This window comes from Anabrus simplex, chromosome 6 (assembly GCF_040414725.1).
Source record: "Anabrus simplex isolate iqAnaSimp1 chromosome 6, ASM4041472v1, whole genome shotgun sequence".
Classification (NCBI taxonomy): Eukaryota; Metazoa; Arthropoda; class Insecta; order Orthoptera; family Tettigoniidae; genus Anabrus; species Anabrus simplex.
In genome coordinates this window covers 9,382,599-9,407,017 of record NC_090270.1, presented here as the reverse complement: position 1 = coordinate 9,407,017, position 24,419 = coordinate 9,382,599, and the positions used below count along the sequence as shown (strand labels likewise).

The following is a 24,419-nucleotide window of genomic DNA, read 5'->3' as shown; positions in this document are numbered from 1 at the left end:
GGGGAATAACATTTATGACAAATCAAACCATCTCGATACATATTTCAGATTAAAAGGTCGATACATCGTCTTTCAAACGAGATATATACCACGCACAACTGCTTCTCGTGTCGTATGACAGAAAGCAGCACTAACTGATGCCTACACAGAGCACTCGCGGAGAGTTACGAAAAGACTACAAGCTGAGAAATAAAGACAAATATAATAAATAAACCTCACTCCTAATACAAAATTAGAGCAAAGAACATCACACGAAAAGACAAACTTCTCAGATCATCATTTCTTTATTTTATTCTGTGGGAAAGAATGAAGCAAACGGACTATTTAAAAAGCAGGGATTGGTGCTCAGACATAATTGACAAATACTTATCCTTGCAAAAGCAACTACACTTTAACGATTTTCAATTCTAATTTAGAACACACATAAACCCGAAAATGTCTTCTTGAAAACAAAACAATATGCATATCCATAACACCAAAACTCTCCGCGCTATAGCCGTAAATGCGAAACCATGTATGGGTCTATACCACGTAGAGGTCGGCGGCTACGGAAGAAAAGGGGGTCTATACCACGTATAGAGGTCGGCGCTGAGGGGTTCCGCGGGTTGCCATAAATGCAATGACGGAAATTTCCGTCCACCCTCTTTATTGCTTTGTTGAAGTTTCCAAGGATACATATCGATATTTCTTTGCAATCCCAACATGTCTTCGAGATGTTGGTAATCGTATTTCAGCTATCTTTGCCCTTCAGCTACGTATTTCGCCGCCAAAGAGTCTCAAATGGAAATTCTAAGTTCCCATGAAGGGAATTAGATTCTTTTCCACCAATAGAGCATATCAAAAATCAGATCAAAATTAGATGGATGGCTTTTCCGGCGTTTGCTCTATTAACCAGTGTTTCGTCTTAGGTCTGACACTAGACTCTTCAGAGTGGGATGTGTCAGACCCTACCCACTGATGCTGGGGTGTATGCAGGTGAACTTATCAGAAGCTTATTTATGAAGCACAGTCTGATAACTGCATACGGGAGATAAAACTCCACAATGGAATTAATGCCCGCCTAGCAAATCCAAATGGCATTAATTCCATTGTGGAGTTTTATCTCCCGTATGCAGTTATCAGACTGTGCTTCATAAATAAGCTTCTGATAAGTTCACCTGCATACACCCCAGCGTCAGTGGGTAGGGTCTGACACATCCCACTCTGAAGAGTCTAGTGTCAGACCTAAGACGAAACGCTGGTTAATAGAGCAAACGCCGGAAAAGCCATCCATCTAATTTTGATCCGGAAAGAGTCTCAATACGATCGAGTAAATTGCCGCGTAAAGCTTTAGTGAAGGTAAAGTCAACGTCATGGCAAAGTCGGGTGAAGCTCGAATATTACGTTTTTTGGAGGAAAGCGATGTCAGTGACGGCTTTCCCGATGTAAGTGATACTGAATTATATTCGAGTGACGATAGCGTTAGTAATTCCGAAGAATGAGATGACGTCATTGAAGAAAATGAAGACGGAGATGCAGGTGGGCGTGTGCATAACCTAGAAAACTGAACGTGTACACAAACAGACAATGTACCATATAATATATTGAACCCATAATTCCACGATGAGAAAAATATTTTTTATTTTCTCAATATTTATTTCAAATCAACAAGCTACTTTTATTTTTGAGGGCAGCCATGTTGCGCTCCTAAGAGCCTCGATGTCGCGTGGGAAGGATCTCACCCGCGGCAAGCTCGTGAAATACCGTGACACCTCGGTGGACTTCGAGTGCCCGATAATTCTTTAAATTCACGGAATTCTGCGTAACGAGGGATTTTGGCAATACAGTAAATAAAGAAATAAATCATCTAAATTATTCTTAAACCCTACGTGAAGACAGATCCCCCAGGGTAAATTATAAATGCAGTTAAGCCTAAGTACAAGTCAGCGTCAGATCAGTGAACTAGCTCCACGTGCCAAGGTCAATGGATGGAGAAAACGCGCGAAACGTTCGGGCAGAGATAATTTATTTCACCTGTTATGAGTGTGGTAAAATTATGAGATTAACATCTATAATAATTACAAGTCTGTCTGGAATTCTGGGACAAGTCTCATAAAAATCGGTCTATTGGACACGAAATTAGTAGATTACGCAATCAAGCTTAGTAGTGTGTGGAGCGTCCCTCGTAAGACTATAAGAGGAACCCCCCATTGCATATTTTTCAGTGTCGATCTGGTTTTTGAAGCGGCGGTAGCTTACGCCCGTCGTCAGCAGAAATTTGTACCAGATTGATCTACAAACAACTTAATACATGTTAGTGGCTGAGGTCCACATATTCGGTTAAAAAGGAAAGTGACTGAAAATTTCTGGACTTTTGCCGACAAACTGTGAAAGTATAAGCGTCTGTTAAAGTACACAGCAAATGTTACTGTATCACCTTATGTGCGTTTGAAAGTGGTAAGAGAATTGGGAAGCTTGTCAGAGAAGTTCTGATTTTGTTATCTGTTGAACACCTGGTGTGTTTGTGGGAGACAGAGAGAGACAACTCTGGGACGAAAGCAGACAGTAGCAGTTGACTGCAGAACGAGGGAGGTTCGTGGTACACATTATAACGAGGAATGTGCGTGATTTGTGTTGTAATTTAATATCGTGTGAAAAAGGCAGTGTTTGTAAGAGTGATATGTTGGAAATGATGATGTTATTTGTGCAAATGTACGGCTAAAGGCACGAGGTCATCTGGCGACAATGTAGCCAGAATACTGAGGATGGCGCCATTTTGCAGGTCTGTCTATATTTGTATTATATTGTAGTTAGATTTTTTTGTTCTGTCCCAACATATTTTTCAAGATGATTGTCGGGTTGATATTTGTAATTGTCAGGCGAAAAGTGTTATAATTTTGGTCAGCGTGTGAAAATTTTAGTTTGTAAATTTCACGTCAAGAAACTGTAAAAATGCGTCGTTTAAATCTGGTGTTAATGTTCTATGAGATATTGTCCAAAGCAAGTAAATTTAGGAAAGCTATAATTGTAAAATAGTCGTAGCGAATATCTTAATTTCAAATATCAGTTGAATTCAAAAAGTTTGTCGATGATAATAATAATAATAATAATAATAATAATAATAATAATGTCTACCACGGGATAAAGAAATTTGTCTATGTTAAAAGTGCATTTAACCTGTATATTTTACAAGGTTCACAGGCACTTAGAATATTTCAGTGAAATTCGATAGAGTTATATTTATTCATGGGAAGTAAAAATTTTGGGACATCGTGTATATCAATGATACGGAAAATCGCGGTGTGTTCTTGGATTCTCGAGGCCCGAAAGTCGTAGTAATAGTAAAATAAAGAGGTGTATTTTATAATGGCTGTTGTTTTCACTAGAGGATTGAAAAAGGAAAAGGGTCTTGGAAATATAAGAAAAATGGATTGAGAGCGAAGAATTTATATATGTGGAGATGAGAGGGATAGGGATATTGAAGATGAAATGAAGCCTGGATTTTAAGTGATACCGCTGGGATAAGGCGAGGAGAATGAGTTTGAGACAGGCTATGTTTGCCGAGGAAGTATTTGTGAAACAGACTGTATTGTGACAGGCTGTAGAGTATTCCGCTACCAATCCGAAATTTGAGAAGACTACTGTGTGAAGCACCGTAGATTTCTGGTAAGATCCCAAGTGAAAAACGACTCTAATAAAAGGTTAAAAATCTTGGTAGTAAAAGTCAGGTGACTAGTTAGGTAAAGCCCGTATGAATATTAAGATAATGCGACCTCAAGGATAAAAGAGCATTTCGAATACATGGTTGGTGTTGTATTGAATTTCGTTTCACTGGATATGTCATTGATATAAATATTTGGAATTGGTGGTAGGCGATTTGAGAGTTTCTAATGCGGTAGTGATGATTATTATTTTGAATACATCCACTAAATGGTAGATGTGTGTTGGGAGTTATCATTGCTTCCCTAAAAACTTCATTGCACAGGCTGAGATTGTGTTTTAGTTGGAGAATTGTTCGTCACGTATATTTATTCTTTGTTCCTTCAGAACGACGCAACTTAAGATCCTCGCGGATCATGTTGTTGGTTCCTTCCGAACAGCTGTTTGGGTGATGCACATTTAGCATCGGGATTACCTTATCACTTAAGGGTGTCATGAATGACAAATACATAGTGGAATTTTATTTCAATTGTGAATGATGCTATTAACTTGTAGTGAACACCATGCTTTCCCATAATATTTTGCAACCTATCCAAAGCAACTGATAGTCAATTTGGTTCGATTAAGGGTCCATTCGGCGGGTGTTCCATATCCCATACCTGCCAACCCTTCCGATTTACCCGGAAACTTTCCGGTTTTTAACTCGTCTTCCGATTTATTTTTACTTCTTCATATTTTTGACTAATATAATCTCTAGTACGGCCAATACTCTTCCCCTAGAATAAAGGATAAATTCTTATGTGCTTGTGTAATTTACGAAACCTAATTTTCAAGCGTATTTGATGCTTTATTTCGTGAGTGTTTCGTCCGTCGCCTTCGTGTATCGTGTTTCCCGCTCACCACAGCAGCGTGTGCGCTTTATCGTTGCCTACGAGATATGCAAGGCCGGGAAGTGTGCGTTAGTTCTGAGCATAAAAACCGTCCCCAACCAGGTTCGTAGTACCGCCGCCAGATGTCTCGACATCGTGCTATAGTTTTCATATGCAGTAGTGTATTAACATATGGAGAAAAGTGTTTTTAATACGTTTACTTATAGATTTCACTTACTGTTAGTGTTCAAATGAACTCGAAGTAAATTTCATATACTCTATAAAATGTGGTATATCGTACTGTAAGTCCAATTCGTAAAAAAAGAAGAAGAAGAAGAACAATTTGAGTTTTCAATCATTTCCAGCCGATCCAGTTTAAAGGAGAAGTGGATAATTGCTACATCCGGGCGAGGGTAAGGGGGGCAAATTAGGTTCGCTTTGGTCGCCTGGGACGTCATCCAGAGTCTGTAATCTGCATTTTAAATATTGAGACTTCAGATTATTGGTTACTGATTCATAAGATCACTTCACTGCTTCCGACTACCGCATCAAAAGACACGAATTAGGCATATGTTGGCTTTTCAAATCAAAGAAACTAGAATAACACTCCTCATTAAAGATCCCCTTGTGGTGGGGGCGGTAGAATAACACCCACGCTGTCCACAGCCTATCGTAAGAGGCGACTAAAAAGGGCCCCAGGGGCTCTGAACTTTGGAGCGTGGGTTAGCGACCACGGGACCCTTAGCTGAATACTGGCATTGCTTCCACTTACTTGTGCTAGGCTCCTCACTTTCATCTGTCCTATCCGACTCCTCTTGGTCAACTCTTGTTTTTTCGACCCCACGGTATTAGGTTCCCTAGGCCTAGGGATTCTTTCATTTTCACGTGGTCTTTGTCTTCCTTTGGCGGATATCTTCACCTTTTTAAGTGTCGGATCTGTTCATTTTTCCCTCAGATTAGTGTTATATAGAGGACGGTTGCCCAGTTGTACTTCCCCTTAAAATAATAATCACCATCACCACCACCTCATTGAAGAAAACCTCCATTACGAAGCCATGAATTTGACATGCGTGGAGGAAACGTTAGGATCCCTTATCATAGACGAAATGGCTATCAAGCCCAGAGTACACTACAATCGTAATCCTGATCAGCAACAGTTCTGGAAATAGGCCTACTTGATGAGACGCTCGAAGGTAAGCTAACTATTCAATTCGCGATTATTCTATTTTCTTTCAGATGTACTATTTTTAATAGGCCTAAAATATATGGACGTTTTTTGCTATTGGTTTTACGTCGCACCGACACAGATAAGTCTTATGGCGACGATGGGATAGGAAAGGGCTAGAAGTGTGGAGGAATCGGCCGTGGCCTTAATTAAGGTACAGCCCCTGCATTTGCCTGGTGTGAAAATAGAAAACCACGGAAAACCATTTTCAGGGCTGCCGACAGTAGGATTCGAACCCACTATCTCCCGGATGCACGCTCAAAGCTGCGCGCTCCTAACTGCACGGCCAACTCGCCCGGTAGTTTTATATTATCTTAGATGCTATTGATATTAAGAATGACACCGTGCCTTTTCAGAAAAAACCTGTCACTCTGGAGTTGTCTTCCTTGGCCATGATATGTGGTTATCTCGTTCGAGTTGCGGAAGAAAATTCCAACTGTGAATCATGATTGGGGCAGATATCCTCGGCCACTACTGACAGTCCATTGATGTGCCTCATGAAAGATCGTGGAGCATTACGCTACCCTTCAAAAGAATTTGTTTACTTCCTGCAAAATATGTTGAATATGCGTCACTCATTACGTTATCTGGGAAATACGAATTTAGTTAAAAAAACTTCACGTTTTTGTTGTTCCAAAGTTCATTGAGGCATTCAAATGTGACGAGTGTGATCAAAGAGTACTGACTGCAAGTCTCATTACAAAACTTTTAAAACCAAGACTCGACAATGAAGCTCATACAATTACAGATGCTCATGACTTGGAAAAGAACTTCAGGACAAGTTGGAAGATCTTAAAAATGTGAGTGATACGAGCAGTGATCATGGTAAGTCATTTTTAATGTATTACTTTTATTAATTATCGCACTTGACTTCGCCTAAAATAATTCCGAATACCACTTAAATGTGCCTTACTTTACATCCAATCACTCGAAATCACATTTAGGTGGTCCTAAATTCATCATTTGTAGATTTTTACGTCTTTAGAAACCAACATGTACTATTAATTGAATGTATTTCGCGCGAGCAGCATAGCAAGATGTCGAGACCTCTAGCGGACGTTCGTAAAACTACTTGCGACCCGCTTTTCTATCGGTCCACTTCCCGGCCTTGTATATCTCGTAGGCAACGGCTTTATACAGCTGGGGATTCGGGGCGACAATCGTCCTGCAAGCAAGAGGCTAGCGCGCGCTAACGACTCAGTTAATCGGGACGAAAGAATGAGTTTGTTATTGTGTTGTTCGCGCGCTGTTAACATCGTTTCTGTGCGCGTAGTTTCGTCGGAGTTGTAGGCCACGTGTTTTTTCTTGCATTTCTATGACCGTTTCTGGTGTTTTCTTTTCTCGTTATGGCCAAAAAATATGACAAACGTTATCTCCAAGTGCTCAGAGATGCCTATAAATTTCTGTACATTTTACCGGCTATTGAAGGAAACTACCGTATTTTCCCGCGAACCGTAATCGACGCCCTTGAATAATTTACACATCCCAATATTTTTGGGTCCAAAGTGGAATTCGACGCACCCACAACTTTGAAGATCCATCACTCAGCTCCGGATGCGTTTCGAAATAAAGATGCCAACTACTCAGGTAGCAGGCTTCCTATTGCGAAAACGGGCAGGAAATCCCACTGCACTAGTTTTACGAGTGTTTCGCGTACAGGACATAATGTGATCTCAAAATTGTTTCAGTCCACAGTACTCGATTAATACTGCATCATACAAACTTGCGGTGATCAGTTACGCCAGAACATAGTGAATAGAGCAGCGGGCAGCAATTTTTCAGTGTGCAAATGAAACATGCGCTACCGCGGTAACAGAAGTGCACTTCAAGCGGCCAACAAGTCTCGCAAAGCATTTCGCGGACCAAAAAGCGGCAAGTTTCCGCAAGTAGAGGATTATCTGCTTAACTATATGATTTTGTTACGCAATGTTGGATAAGCCGTTTCTCACAAAATGCTGCATTTTAAAGAATGAGAAATAGCCGCGGCACATGGAATCATTGTCTCGTATTTGAAAGTTAGCCGAGGCTGAATTAATTTTATGAAGAGAAATGGACTTTCTCTTCGACGAAGAACAACATTATGCCAAAAAGTGACGAATGATTTCAACCATTTTCAGCGCTTTGTGATTGAGAAGCGTAAAGTGAAGGAATATTTTATCTCCCTTATAGGAACCGCAGGTCAGACGCCAATCAGTTTCCATATACCATTAAGTCGAACAATTGATAAGAAAGGAACGTACAGTGTTATCGCACGCGCTACTGGAAGCAAAAAAACGATGTACTGCAATGCTTGCTGTAACAGCTGATGGCAGAAAGCTTGCAGCTTACATTGTTCTAAAACGAAAAACAATGCCTAAAGCAAAATTTCCGCGAGTGATCCACGTTCGTATTCAAGAAAAAAGGTGGATGGACACGTCATTCGTACAAGATTGGATACGAACGGTTTGGGGTAATGTAGCAGGGTCCCTCCATCGATGCCCGGCCCTTCTCGTGTTGGACAGGGTTTTTTTTTTTTTGGCCGGTATGTCATTCAGGTCGTATTGTCAGCTCGTAATGGGAAGAATGTTTTCCAGTGTCGGTACTTCAAACCCACGTGTCTAACTTATCTGATGTACCCTATTTGACTTTTCAGAAAAAATCTCACGCCGGAATTTTACGCCAAATGACGATAACTGCAAATGGGTTGAACCAATTGTGTTTGGATTATATTTGATGTACCAGTATCTTTTAAATGTAAATGAATTGTAAATAATTTGTAAATATCCGATTTCCTTGAATCGCATCCGAAGTTTTCGCCTGTATTTTTCGTCAAAAAAGTGCATTAATTATGCGAGAATATACGGTATTATGCATTTTGTTGCCCGTGTCGGTGTGACAAATATTATTCGTATGTTAATGTCATAAATGAGAGTGATTAGGTACATTTTCTTGTAACCATTTTTGTTTTCTTAGTTTAAGATTTTAAATTTAATGGTCAATTCACATCGTAACTGTAGACAAGTATGCCTTTTATCCTGACCTTTTTTCATGTAGACCTTGGTGGAATATATGTGATGAAATCCAAGAATTAAAAAATCTTCCTTTTTTGGTTTCTAAAAGTTGGCAGGTATGATATCCATAAAGGGTATTTGACTGGTGGATAACCTTAATTGAGAGGAAATCAGGCGCTCTACTTGTTGAAAGTCAGATTTTCCACGGATCGTGTGGATTAATTCTCAGTTCTCGTTTGGAGTAATAGGTGCCCGGTTTTCAGGTCTTTCCTTTTTCAATTTTTTTCGTTTCGCTGTCCACTAATGTACTAATTTCTCCGTAGCAACTCTTCGATATTGTGAGAAATCAATCAACGCTATGCAATGTGACTGCGTTTGAAACATTCAATAATAAATAATTTTAATTTTTTTATTTCAAGGATTTATATTAAAATAACAATGTTGTCGTGTCATTTCGATTTTAATAAAAGTTAGTAAGCGCATATTTGCTCCTCATTTCAAGTAGTTAGGCTCTCTTCTGAACCCCATCGTTTGGTTAAGATCGTGACCGAATTTATTCCCGCAACGACCCATGATTTGAGAGTTCTATATTGTTCTACTGTAGCAGCCGTGGCCGACTAACGATGGAATGGTAGGTTCAAGGGTTCAATATGGTGTAATCTTCTTGCTACCAGAGAGTTCAGTTCTCCAAGCCCCTTAGTTTTTCTTCTGCTGAAAGAAGGTATTGATGCGGTTTGTCAGTCTTGAATTTATTATTATTATTATTATTATTATTATTATTATTATTTCGTTATGCCTGACTAATGAGCGCAGTTAAACTTATTTAGCTGATATCATTGCCTTTTCCTTCTCCCAAAATCTCTTCATCTTGTCACTGTGGCTTTTCTTGCAAGGTCTGCTATGACTGCAGAGGAAAAAATCCCAAGGGAAAGAACAGGGGTGAATCCCACTGTGAATGTGATAAGTGTAAGGTGGCACTGCATGTATATGAGTATTTTAAGATTTACCACACTGTGTTGAACTATTGTTAGAATGTGAACTGTGTTTCAGTGTGTTAACTTGCTGAAGCAAAACTGTTCTCTTTTAAGCCAGATTAAATTGCAATCAATGTATATTTATTTTCAAGAAAAATTGCAGTTCAGTGGGTTAATGTGGCCTACTATCCGAGTGTGTTCCAAGTGGTCGAGGTATATGTTAGCTAAAATTCCGGAAGCCGGACTAGATCTCTGGCTACGCTTTTTTGATGATACTTATGCCATAATAAATAAAGAACTTAATGACAGTCAAAGTATTTTAAATACCGTAAATAGGGACATTAAATTTACAGCAGAAGAGGAAGAAGGTACTCTCAATTTTCTAGATATTCAAACAATTCGGAAAAACAACCGTTTCCAGTTTAAAATACACAGAAAACCCACTTTTACACCGACCACAATTAAAAGTGATCCTTTACATCCCATTTCACAAAAGAAATCTGCTTACTATGGTTTCGTCAACAGGGCCTTTGAAATTCTGCTAACAGAAACGGACAGAAAGAAGGAACTATCTTACATTCGCCATCAAGCCCTACATAACAGTTTCAGTTTGAAATTCATCAACAAAATCATTACTAAATGCAAATATCAACAAATTAAACTAAAGCAACAATCGGAGAAGGCAAAGAGGTACGTCAAATTCTCCTTCAATAATCCGAGGATTTATGAAATCATGAATCTGTTCAAGAAACATAACACCAAAGTTGCTTTCTCAACCAACAAGAAGACGAAACAGATTCTTTAATCACAACAGAGTCAGTAAACTTAAGGATGACGAATTCCAGGAATCTGGCATTTATAGGCTGACATGTACCCAGTGCAAAAAAAAACATACGTGGGACAATCCAGTAGGAGCTTTATAATTAGAAATCAGGAACACGTCAATGCAGAGAAGTACAGAAGGTTCTCTGCCATGGGAGCTCTTATGAAAGAGGCAAACCACAAATTCACTAATATCAGACAGGACCTTCAAATCATCAGTAGGATCAATAAAGGAAGTCTAAAGAACAGCCTAGAAAACATCCACATTACTCTTGATAAATTAGAGAACAGGGAACGGAATCTAAACTAAATGAACGAGCAAAAATAATCTTACACGAGCATATCGGCAAATACATGGAATGGGTAAACAAAACAAACAAGATGAACAAGTGAAATAACCAAACACAACGTCACGGAAGCACAGCTACTTCTCCCTCCCAACTCGCAAGACGTATTAGATGACGACACAACTTTACTTCCCCTTTCTCCGGAGGATCGCACGAACAATCAGACCGTGTCACATCGCTACTACACTAGATCGTGTACAAAGACAGTTCCCCAAGGCGGCGCGGAATAAACATCTTTCCAGTTAAGGTGAGTTAAGACAACACAATTTTCAATACATTCTTTTTCCCGCGATCTATTTAAATTCGGAGCTCTTCTATTTATTACGATCTCCTGTTGGTTGCAGATCGTGAGGCAAGCTGCCCTAATTAGAAGACCGCCATTTTATATAACAGAGAAGCTACCAAAGGACCTTTGCAATTCAAACAATCAACACATCCTTTCACCACAATCTAAAGAGTAATATTTGCAAATCAATCAGTCAACACGACCTTTTACCATAACATAATGAGTAACATTTAAGGAGATATCATCACAAAATACAAACAACAAATACCCGAAGACTGGAATATACTCTGCATAGACGTTTTATTCAAGACCAAGTATTTTTAAAAAGTGCCTCACCATAGACTCTTGAAGATAATTTTTGTGTATGTTTATTAGTAAATAAGTTTTTTAACATCATGTAGACGCAAAATTTAATTTAAGTAACCCTTTCACAAATTTCAAGTCTCTTTCTGCATACAAAAGTTTTTTTTGGACACTTTCTCCAGATACTGATTTTGCGTGGCGCCACGGACACGTCGAGATAGTACTTCATCAGAGGCCAGCCTCTTATATACAGGCATAATTTTGCACACCAATGACTCCGAAAGCTTTACAGCCATTTTGTCATGACTCTGAGGTACCTTACCTTCTGCTATGCTTTTGTTGTAGAAGCATTTCTTATGTTGGGGCTTACTGTCAGTTGACATGTAGTGGCAGAGAGTGGCATAGATAGCATTTTTCATGTTGACAATATTAGGTGGGTTTTGTACAATAGCATTCGTATAATAACTGGTAAGCTTGGTAATAGTAGCATTAGTAAGCCCCGCTGAACGACCACCTAACTGCACATCCTTTATTTTCCAAGTCTGTACCATCTGTCGCAAACCTGATCCCATTCTCTTAGAAATGTGGTTCACACATTCCTCCTTCTTCAGTACTTTGTTGGTGCCATACACATTTTAGCTGACAAAATGGCTGAAAGGTTTAGTCACCATCAGAGAGGATAGTTGTGTAGTGCATCTGACAGTCTGTAATGGAACGATCCCATAAAATTCCAGCAGCAAACATTTCCATTGTTACAGAACTACCTCATAATTTTGCTGACATTCCCGACTCTTCTTATGGTTCACATACCACACATTAAATTCTGGAGACCTTGAACCAAGCTCAGCAGAGGTCATGACACACATTGGGCAGTATTTTGATATCACCTCATAGTCTAAGACTAACCCTGTTAGAAGGTCTATTACTATGCCTATGCCATAAGCTGAAGTATATCCTCGTTTATGCCAGGTCCCATCGTAGGAGACTGCAATATCAATTTCAGCATTACTAGTACCTTCAGAATTACCATAAAGTGTGCCATATGCCCTATGTACCACTTCTCTCGACTGGGAGAGAGCAAGATATTTTTGTCCCTTGGATTCTACAGCTACAGTCTTGTGAATGTTTTAGAATCTATGCCAGACATTCCGAATGTGGCAACTAAGATATACATCGACACTCTTCCTGTTTCACAATTAAGTATTTATTTATTTTCCACCTAGTCGATACAATAATTGCTTAAGGCAATTTTTAATGGTCAAAAGTGGTACATGTTTCGTATATTATCAACATCTTCAGCCACATAACACTGTTTAGATGAAAAATATATAAAATTGACAAAGTAATGCTTTAGAGGAAGTGTCCTTAAAATGAACATAAGATTGACAAGATTAAAACAAACAAATAACTCAAGAGAAAATATATAAATTATTTCTACAATAGAAAGCAGTCGTCAAGGAAACACTTAAACAATATACCAATATTCTTTTCTTAATAATTCATGAAAAAAGATCAATTTATAAATTAAAAATTATACAATTTATAAGTAATTATCGAAATGAAGAAATCCTGATATCACAGTGGGGCTCTTATTATTAATGTAGATGAAAATATAACTAATTCCTAGTTGTCAAATCTTATTAAGCCTGCTTTCCTTTGGAACAGTAACACGTGTCATTCTTTCACAGTTTTGCGCCGGGTGTAATATTGATGATGCGTTCTTCCTTGCTCTTGCACCTGAGGAGTTGGAGGAGCGGGGGATATAGGTGTGTCAAGAACTTCCTTGCTGTCACCTATAGCTTCAACTGAGGAGGAATAAGTTGTAGGGCTATCTGTAGGTGGAGAAATTCCAATTCTTTTTTCGTGATCCTTCTCAAGCATTTTCAAATATACTAGAATTTGATAATATAATGGATTCTTATATTCTACAGCCTCATTAAGGTTATCATTTTTCTTTACAAGTTGGTGTTCATTAAGCTGCCCTTTTTCAACTTTTTTATGATGGTCAGGTCTTGTTCTATGTTGGTAAATTTATGACCTGTGGCAGTCATGTGTGATCCCATTGCTGAGAATCTTCTATGTTTTTCAGCATTCACATGTTCCAAATATCTAACTTTAAAATTGCGGCCAGATTGTCCTATGTATGTATTCTTACATATTTGAAAATGCTTGAGAAAGATCACGAAAAAAGAATTGGAATTTCTCCACCTACAGATAGCCCTACAACTTATTCCTCCTCAGTTGAAGCTATAGGTGACAGCAAGGAAGTTCTTGACACACCTATATCCCCCGCTCCTCCACCTCCTCAGGTGCAAGAGCAAGGAAGAACGCATCATCAATATTACACCCGGCGCAAAACTGTGAAAGAATGACACGTGTTAATGTTCCAAAGGAAAGCAGGCTGAATAAGATTTGACAACTAGGAATTAGTTATATTTTCATCTACATTAATAATAAGAGCCCCACTGTGATATCAGGATTTCTTCATTTCGATAATTACTTATAAATTGTATAATTTTTAATTTATAAATTGATCTTTTTTCATGAATTATTAAGAAAAGAATATTGGTATATTGTATAAGTGTTTCCTTGACGACTGCTTTCTATTGTAGAAATAATTTATATATTTTCTCTTGAGTTATTTGTTTGTTTTAATCTTGTCAATCTTATGTTCATTTTAAGGACACTTCCTCTAAAGCATTACTTTGTCAATTTTATATATTTTTCATCTAAACAGTGTTATGTGGCTGAAGATGTTGATAATATATGAAACATGTACCACTTTTGACCATTAAAAATTGCCTTAAGCAATTATTGTATCGACTAGGTGAAAAATAAATAAATACTTAATTGTGAATCTATTGAAGTGCGATACGGACCATGAAGCTGATTTTATGTACCTCTTCCTGTTTGTCAAAAACAGATCAGATGTAAGGCTTTTCCGGCGTTTGTTCTATTAACCAGCGTTTCGTCTTAGGTCTGACACTAGACTCATCTAAGTGGGATGCGTCAGACCCTACCCACTGACGCTGGGGTGTATGCAGGTGAACTTATCAGAAGCCCTTACAAGAGGCTCAGTCTGATAACTGCATACGGGAGATAAATCTCCACAATGGAATTATTGCCCGCCTAGCAATTCCGAATGGACTAAATTCCCATGGAGGGAATTAGATATTTTTCACCAGTGGAGCATGTCAGAAATGTCAAAAACAGAATTTTCCACTCTTCCTATTGACGTCAGAAGAGTGGCCTGTGTGTTTTAGTGTCATATTTTACCCGAGGACTTGGATAAGTTTGACTTGGACAGGAGCCACACTTGGTACACTCGACACATAGTTTATGAGCTAAGCCATGCCTTTCTCTTACTTGGACAGTTAGTGATTATTTCCCACACTCATTACATTTCAAATTCTTCACTAGTTCATACAACATGGAAGAGTATACCGGAATATATTCATAATTTTTTGATTGTAATTTAGGCCTACTTTCAAATCCAGTTTTCCAAATAAACCAAACTTTTGTGTTCTCTTACAAATAATATCTCTTTCATCAGCAGTATTCTGGGAATTGATGGGTGCTTCAAGAGGTAAGGTCACAAGCACATGCTCATTACCAGTTTGGTCTGAAATACCAGCTCCCTTACCTGAAGATTTCCACCTAGCAGCAAGTTTCAAACCTTTTTCAGTTTTCTTCTTGCTTTTGCGTTTCGGCTTACGCCAGCGCGAAGTGACTGAATGCATTTCGTAATCACTAACGAATACACTCACAGAAAGCAATACAAGCCACAAAAACTTCACAACCACAATAAATTACAAAAGAAGGTACAACTGTATCTCGATAACTTGTTTGTAAACAGAGGTAACCATGAGGCACGGAAATCTGCAGTCATTACATATATTATAGAAATAGCACTAGTTCATTTACTGGTAGTATAAGCAACTATAATCTCTCAAGAAATAAGAAAACAAAATGTAAATATATCGTTTTCTCATTTCGACCGTATGAAATATGTTATTTATTTTCAAACATTTGAAGTATTTGTATAGTTTACATAGAAATAGTGTCAATATTCAACGCTAGATAGAAGCACAAATTCAGAGCCGGTAGTACGACGGGCATTTCAAATGCAAGTTTCAAAATTATCCGATGAAAAATGCATAAATGCTGTACAGTATAATGCTCTATAAGGAACCAAGAGAAAGGGGCGTTTAAATGGCTGTGCGGCAGGCATTTAAATCCCTCGCTGTGCCTTTCAGAATTATGGAACATGGAAAATCATACCACTACTTGATCCGCAATGGTCAGGAGTTCAATAATATGCGTAAATTGAAAAATCAAAATATTTGACAAAATATGCCTAAAACTCGGTCCCAGTGTCCCTTAAATTGGTTATGAAGTGTAAAACAAATCCTCACTATTGGCTACATACTACATCCACCTATGGATTTCTTATTGTTTATTCCTCTGGCAATATTACTTAGTTTCGTTCTCCTTGCTTTCCTCCATTCTCTATTTAATAGCGTGTAGAGTGTAAAGTTCAGGTTCATTTCCATTTTTATCTGCCTCTCTTTCCATCAATCTATTTTCCTGTGATTTTTGTTATTTTTGGTCTTTTAATAAATGTTCCACTTATCTTTATTTTGTAAATGGCATACTTTGAAGTATACTAAGCCATTTAGGAACAGTTACATTCTGTATGCATATAAGAACTTGCTAACATACTGTCCCTTATCTTCTTCCAGAACCAGATTGCATCTCAACAAGCGATATATGTAAAACAGCAGCAGCAACAACAGCAGCAACAACATCACATGACTCCTCAAGGAGATTTCTTCAAGCCAAATATGCATGATCCACTGTCAGCCCTGCAGTCTAACTTTGGAGACTTGACCATAAACAAGGAGCCCCAGGTGGTGAGTACAAAATATATATACTGGGGTAATTCCCTAAAAATATTTGTGCTGTTTTCACAGAAATGAAGTGTAATAATTATAGCCCATACACAGATTGTAACAATTATTAGAATGTGTATTTATTTTAGAAAAATACTTTTTTTTTAAATGGAGCTTTGCTTTTTGACATTCATCATCATCATCATCATCAAATATTCAGTCCACAGACCGGTCTGTTATCACAAAATGATGCCAGGCTGTACGGCTGTTTGCAGCCATTTTCATTGCTACGTAGTTTCCCATTCTGGCACCTTCCTGGAGTTACCTGAGATGTGTGTATCTTGGTCTTCCTCGAGGTCGTTTTCCGTTAAAAAACTCTTCCAAAGTAATTGTCATCAGGTGAGAATGACGTAAGGTATGGCCCCACGAAGAAAGAAGTGTTCTGCAAATCAGTTCTATCAGAGATATCTTCTGATTTACTCTGTGAAGTACCTGAGTCTTAGTAACATTTTCTATCCACAAAACTTTCATGATCCTATGGAAATGCTACATTTCAAAGGCCTCAGTGTTTTTGAGACATACAGTAGAACAGTCCAGTCTGTACAGACTGAAATACATAGAAATGATCTTTCTCAACCAAATTTTATAAAGATAGAGAATACATCATTTTAAAGAAACACAGGTGAACAATAGAATAGGGCACTGCTACGTTAAAATGACAGACTTCAGAATATTCTCAAATTAAATTTGTAATCCTAATTCGATGGCATAGACTAACTTGACAAGAAAGAGCGAACAAAGTATGATTAAGAGAATACTTGAAAAACAGTCCACATATACGAAGGATGAGCAATCTACAATCTTAATAACGAAACAACCCATCTTCACAGTAAATTTATACAAACACCCTTGAAGTTCAGGAGTTCTGAAGTATTGACTAAAATTATGTCCGGTTTCTCAAAAACCACAAAATTGGAAGAGCATTAGAATTAAGAATCCGTTGGCTACCATATCAATTCCCAGATCGAGTTCAAACACTCGATAAGCTTAGGCATCTTCTTTCTTCTTTTCTAGCCTATTTCAATCCACTGCTGGATATAGGCCTCTTCCATATCCTTCCATTGTCTTCGGTCTTGAGCCACTTTGAACCAGCGTGTTCCAGCCAACAGCTTTGTCATCGAGCCATCTCTTCTGGGGTCTTCCAATGCCTCTTTTATGTTCCCATGGTCTCCAGTGAACATTCCTAGAGGTCCACCTGTTGTAGTCTTGTCGAGCTACGTGTCCTACCCATTGCCATTTTTGTCTTGCTACTCTCTCTAGGGTGTCTGTTACATTTGTTCTTCGCCTGATGTCCTCTGAACGGATCTTATCCCTAAGGCTGATCCCTAGCATCTGTCGCTCCATGGCTCGTTCTCGCTGAAGCTTGCGAGCTCTTTCCTTCGTCAGAGTCATCGTTTCCAGTAGTAACTGGCAGCACGCACGTATTATAAACCTTGGTTTCCAGCTTAATTGGAACATCCTTCTTGGTCAGGATGAATCTTAGTTTTCGGAATGCTGTCCAACTCATACCTATTCCTCGAGGAATTTCTGCACGTTGGTTGTCTTTTCCAAGTTTTATCTTGTGTCCAAGATAGATGTATTCATCAACAGCTTCTATATATTGGTTTCCCATTTTAAGTGGTTGACTGTCTGGGCTTAGTATTTTTGTTTTATTAATGTTCATTTCCAAACCAATCTTAGCAGTTTTTAGTTCTTGGATCATGCTTTTTAGCTCATCTAGATTTTCAATTATGAGGAAAATGTAATCGGCAAAACGCAGGTGTTTCAAATATAACCCGTTGATTTTTATTCCTTTATTATCCCTATGACGGGTTTTGAATACATCTTGCAAGCCAAGGCTAAACAGCTTTGGAGAGATTGTCACCTTAATGGAAAATTCTAAATTCCCATAGAGGGAATTAGATATTTTTCACCAATAGAGCATGTCAAAAGCATATCAGATGTAAGGCTTTTCAGGCATTTGCTCTATTAACCAGCGTTTCGTCTTAGGTCTGACACTAGACTCGTCAGAGTGGGATGTGTCAGACCCTACCCACTGACGCTGGGTGTATGCAGGTAAGCTTATCAGAAGTCTTATATGAGGCACAGTCTGATAACTGCATACGGGAGATATATCTCCACAATGGAATTATTGCCCGCCTAGCAATTCCGAATGGAAAATTCTAAATTCCCATAGAGGGAATTAGATTTTTTTCACCAATAGAGCATGTCAAAAACATATCAGATGTAAGGCTTTTCAGGCGTTTGCTTTTCAGGGTCTGACACATCCCACTCTGACGAGTCTAGTGTCAGACCTAAGACGAAACGCTGGTTAATAGAGCAAACGCCTGAAAAGCCTTACATCTGATATGTTTTCGATAGTCACCTTGTCGAACTCCTTTGCCAACTGGGATTTTATTGGTGATGAAGTCTCCGTCCTCTCTGACTACCATTGTTGCTTGATCATAAATGTTTTCCAGGAGCTTTATGTACCTTGAGTTTATCATGGCATTTTGAAGTGCCTTCATGATTGCCCAAATCTCCACTGAGTCAAAATCTTTTTTATAATCAATGAAGGAAAGATGAATCTTGATGTTGTACTCGGTTTTTTTCAAGAAGACGACGAGTAGTCTGCATGTTTTCAACAGTTGAGAAACCCTTACAAAATCCCGTTTGCTTGGCAGATTGATAAAAATCCAGTTCTCTTGTGAGGCGGTTGGTTAAAATTTTAATCGGGAGCTTGTAAAGGTGTGATAACAAACTCGCAAGACGATAGTTCTCTAAATTTCCCTTTCTTGAAGAGAAGTATCACTTCAGCATTTTTCCAATTTTCTGGTATTCTTCCAGAGTTAATTCACTTGTTGAAGAGTATTCTCACGCCTTCTAGCAGATCTCTTCCACCTAATTTCAGCATTTCATTCATTATTTTATCCTCCCCAGGGGATTTTTTATTCCTTAGTTGTTTAAGTGCATTTTCAATCTCAGCAGTGGTTACTTCCGGGATTACTTCTTGTGTATAATTCTGGACTAGGTGTTCATCATTGGATGGTTTGTTAATGGTTGATGTATACAGCTTGTAGTAGAAATCTCTAATAACTTCAGTAATGTTTTGCCTATCTGTGACTGTTTCTCCATTTTGGTTCTTAAGTTTTGTAATTTTTGGTTTTCCTGTAGACATGTTGTTCTTTAACTCTTACAGTGCCAAGATGCTGATGCATTGGCACTTACATCCTGTACGAAAAATGCCAGGATGTCAGTTTGATCTGCACCATCGTATAAGAGGTGTAGTTATGCAGTAAGGCGCTATATTGCGCCACAAATCCAGTAGAAAGAAGGTATAATGTTAAGTAATAAACATAGGTTTTCGTGGCTCATGGTATTAATGTAAATAAATAAATAAATAAATAAATAAATAAATAAATAAATAAATGAATGAATACTGGATTAAAGCCACTATGTGTATTTAGTGAAGCCGAGCTTTCAGCCTAATTGCATTGGCCTTCGTCAGGGCAAGTTAAATTATGCTTCCGACAGTGAGCAAAGAAATTCAAAGAAACGTGCCCTGATGAAGGCCAATGCAATTTGGCTGAAAGCTCGGCTTCATTAAATAAACATAGTGGCTTTAATCCAGTATTCATTTATTTATTTATTTATTTATTTATTTATTTATTTATGTTAAGGTATAATGTTTGTAATTCCTTTTATGTCATTAGATGGCACTGACATAGCTTCATTTTTGCTAGTTTACTCGTCGATTTTGAGTGTATGATCTGTGAACGCTTGACGTCTATGGTCCAATACGGCAGCCTTCTTGTTTGTTTATGTCCGCGGATTGTGATTTGTTTTCAATAATTTTACGTTCTAATTTATGCATTTGAGTTATTTATCATAATATATTAAGTTTATTATTATTTCTACTGTAGTTATAGTTACTTAGCAATTTATTTAGGTCGTAGTAAAGTTGTAAATAGTACAATTATCACAACAAGGCATGTCGTCACGTAGGCCTAATTCGGGGTAAGAAATTGAGGAATGTTTGGGTTGCTTTGAAGATGTGAGCGACTCTAATTTTAGCGAAAGTGATGATTATGAAGTTTGAGTCTTCAGGTAGAGCACCAGAGAATGATGGAGCCGTGCCACTGGCTAATTGGCTTACAACATTTCATGCGATGTCAAAGAGTGACAGTGAATTAGATGATTCTTGGACTGAATGCATAAATGACAGTGACAGTGAATTAGATGATTCTTGGACTGAATGCATATTCCCTGAAAGTAATGTTGTCCATCCCTACCATTTTTATCAAATCCCAGGGCCAAAACATGTAGGCCTACCTCAACCTGATGCTCCACCCATAGAATATTTCAATCTGTTTTGTACACTTTTATTCCTGACACTATTAGTTGATTTTGTATGTTGTTCTGAACTTCTGAACGGTTCTGTAGTAACAAATACTGCTACTAGACACAGATCTCTCAAATGATTACTATTACTCTCCCAAAATTCATAAAATATCCAATCCTTGACAGGTTACAATGTTGGTGTCTTTCTCTCCACATGTTCAATGTTTTTGGAAATTAGTTTATAAATTCGAAAGTAGACCTACATTAACAATATAAATTGGCATATATGATCCCAGATAAGAGTAAAGATTAAATATCATCACTTAGTCACTTTGGATTTAGTGTGAAATGTGCTAATCAATTTCAAATTATGTTTTTCCTTTTTTTAAATAAAAAAATAGTAATATTTTTGTGCACAATATTCCACGAAATTTTGTTTTTTGAAATGCAAGGCATATGTATATATTGCTTGGAGTATATCAAGCTCACATACCAAATTTTACCTCCATATCTTTTAAAATGAGACAGAAATAAAGAAATGTATACATGATGCAAAATCCATTGAAACATGCTTGGCATTCTTTGCATATGATGACCTATTATGGGTTGGCATCCAAAGGATTAAAATCTTCAGGTTTTTATTTTTTTTTTCAATTGTCTGCATGATCATGTTATTATTAAATTTCCTTGGATCTTTCCTTATTTCCTTGTGAATGGTCTTGTTAAGATTTTTGTATTCTGCTGTATCCCTGTCCATTGTCTTCCTGTCCTTATGAGCTGTATGGTATTAAATGAAAGTCAGCTCCTCTTATTAGTTTTCTGCAATGGGACCTTCTTTGCTGCATTTTGAATACAGACTGTAATTTTCTCGTTAAGTTCGTTCACGCCCAAGTATTTCAAATCTTCTGTTGGGTTAAGTTTTCTGGTAAGAACTTGTTGAAATAATGATTGATGTTTTCCTAAGTCCTCTACTCTTGTAAAAGTGTACCCCCTTGTCATTTTGGATCGTTCAAGTTTGAGGTCAAATGTGAAGGTTGCTCGAACTAGCCTATGGTCGCTTCCTGTATCAAATCTGTTGAGAACAGTAAAATCTGTACAACATTTCATCTTGTTGGTCAGGATAAAATCTATCTCATTCTTGGTTTGCCCATCTGGGCTCTTCCATGTCCATTTTCATTGGATGGATTTTTTTAAAGAAAGTATTCCTGCATTAGAGATTTTCGGCTGTGAGATTTTCTAGCAGTCTTTCGCCTCTTTCGTTTCGATCGCCTAGTCCGTATGTGCTAATGTTCCCTGGGTCTCCAATTTCCTTTTGACCCACTTTTGCATTGAAGTCTCCAATGCTGATACAAAGTTCTGTCTTTTCTGAATTTTTCACTTTGGTGATATCTTCATACAGCTGTTCCACTTCCTCTTCGTCAGGAGTACTTGTTGGAGCATAGACGTGTATAACTTGTATGGAGAATTTACTATTCAATTTGAGGACTATATATATATCAGAATCTAAAAATATAAGTTCAAGTTACGCAACCTCATGGTGCATGCTGGTATGGAGAAGTCCAAAACTAGATTAGACATTTACAGCACATCATAAAGACTATCTTCTGCCAGTGTCTCTCTCCCCGCCAGTCAAAACGTTTCTCGATGAGGCAGTATATATTGCCGAGTCGGAGAGAGAGGAGGTTATGTCACGCAGCACACAACAAATTCGAAGATACTGGAACATTCAAAGCATGAGGCAAGCTGATAGCAATGACGTCAGTGGACACTTGACGTATGACCACGAGGTTCAGTGATAGATCAGACGGCGAAGAAAGAAGGTGGTGTTCGACACGAGGTGATGCAAAGAAAGTATGACAATAATTGGCGGACATGGCGAGTCCATTACATTATCATAGTTTGAAAATTATAAATATCAGCAGTTGTTAGCACTTCCTTGGGGTGACGAAGTGAATCGACAATTTCTTTAGATTCTGAAGAAGAAAGAAAATTGGCCTTCAAAGGTGGTGTTCAAAATTACTACCATCAGCTTCCAGTCTGCCATGTAATTATTAATGAACACGTTCTAGGATTTCATCAGAAATTACACTGCTAACAGCAGTAGTACATTGTTTGACATCATCCTGTGTAGTCGATATGTTCTTCCCCGGCCCAATGATTTGGAAACAATCGGTGATAAGATGTAGTACGTCGTGCACTATGCTTTGGACCGCCATCATGCTGATATCACATTTTCATCCTAATTTGGAGTAGAGTGGAAGTTGGTCTGTTAGGAGGTTGTGATACTTTGGATAATCTAATATTCCTTCTATGAAAAAAATGGTCTATGACCTGAAGATTCACTATTCCACACCACACATTTAAACTCCAAGGACGCTGATGTTTCACCTTAGGAAGCCAGTGAGGATTGTTTACAGACCAATGTTTTGGAGGTTTACTTGGCCATGATTTGTAAATGTTGCTTCATCACTAAACAAGATTCATGATAAATCGGGTGTACCTTGTCTTAACACATTGTTGTCCAGGTGCGCACTACTCCAGTCTTTTGTGTGGACTGGGCAACTGAAAAGTGAAAAGTAGGATGAAACATGAATACTTGTTACTTTTAAATGACATAGAGATAAATTATTGAAACTTGATGAACCGAGTGGTAGAATACCGTATTTACGTGAATAATCCCCGCATATTTTTGTAAACAAATTGGGGTGCGGGTTTTATTTGTGTCGAGGTTGGCAACACGCTCCTGGCTCACCTAGTTTCTGATTTTGGGTGTACAGTTATATCTTGTGTACTCGCAGATGGAATAAAACTGTCCACATATGTCATATTTAAACAGAAAACTATTCAGACTTCTAATTATAAACTGCCTTTACCTTTTAAAAAAAAATAGTATTTTACAGAGTAATTTAAATTCAAAATTTCTCCACGTCACCACAGAACATGTCTTCCGGAACTACATGTAGTAGTGAGTATCAGAATATTTTGTGAAGCGGCAGGAATTGGCATTTCTGAATTACGAGTTGGCAGTTAATTCGAAATCACATAACGTAGTTTTACTACATCACATAACGTAGTTTTACTACATCACAAAACTAACATCCGACTTTGCTGATGTGTCTGTTTCAAGTGTTTACATTGCATGAAAAGAATTGTCCACTGCCGATTGTGTTACTATCCGAGTAAAAAGATACCGCATGTAAGAGGTGTTTCAGACATGGAGTGTGACGAATTTGTAATTTAGGAGAGGATTCTAGTGAACGAACCTTTAGATTTACAGGGAATCGAACCTATTGCAAGTTCAGATTAATGAAATACCTGTCACGTAAGTAGGCCTTCTTGCTAATTTTCATGGCATTTTATAGCATTTCATAGCAGTGATAATGTTTTTATCATCTCAGGCAAAGCAGCTTAGCAAATTAACGTGTTCATATTTGTGTAAAGAACCCGTGGACCTCGCGGAGATATATGAAATGTTTGTTTATACCTATGTTACTCTTTCAATGGAAGGAACTTTAGAACATTTTTTTTTTTTTTAAATAAACCTTCCTAAAATTAGGGTGCAGGGATTATTCGGCGGCGGGGATTATTCGTGTAAATACGGTAACACCCGCGGTTTCCCCTTCCTGTCGTCGTAAGAGGCTACTAATAGGGGCTGAGTCCTGACATTTCATTCACTTACTGCTGTCAGGCTC

General features: G+C 38.0%; 1 protein-coding gene across 1 annotated transcript in view; it reads left to right on the top strand.

Moving 5' to 3' along the window:
* The window catches only part of gw (trinucleotide repeat containing adaptor protein gawky), a 475,910-nt gene that overhangs the window by 351,264 nt on the left and 100,227 nt on the right, over nucleotides 1–24,419 (top strand). The window contains exon 19 of the mRNA XM_067149652.2: nucleotides 16,198–16,368. Within this exon, the coding sequence (XP_067005753.2) occupies nucleotides 16,198–16,368 (171 nt within the window). The remainder of the gene's footprint in view (nucleotides 1–16,197; nucleotides 16,369–24,419) is intronic.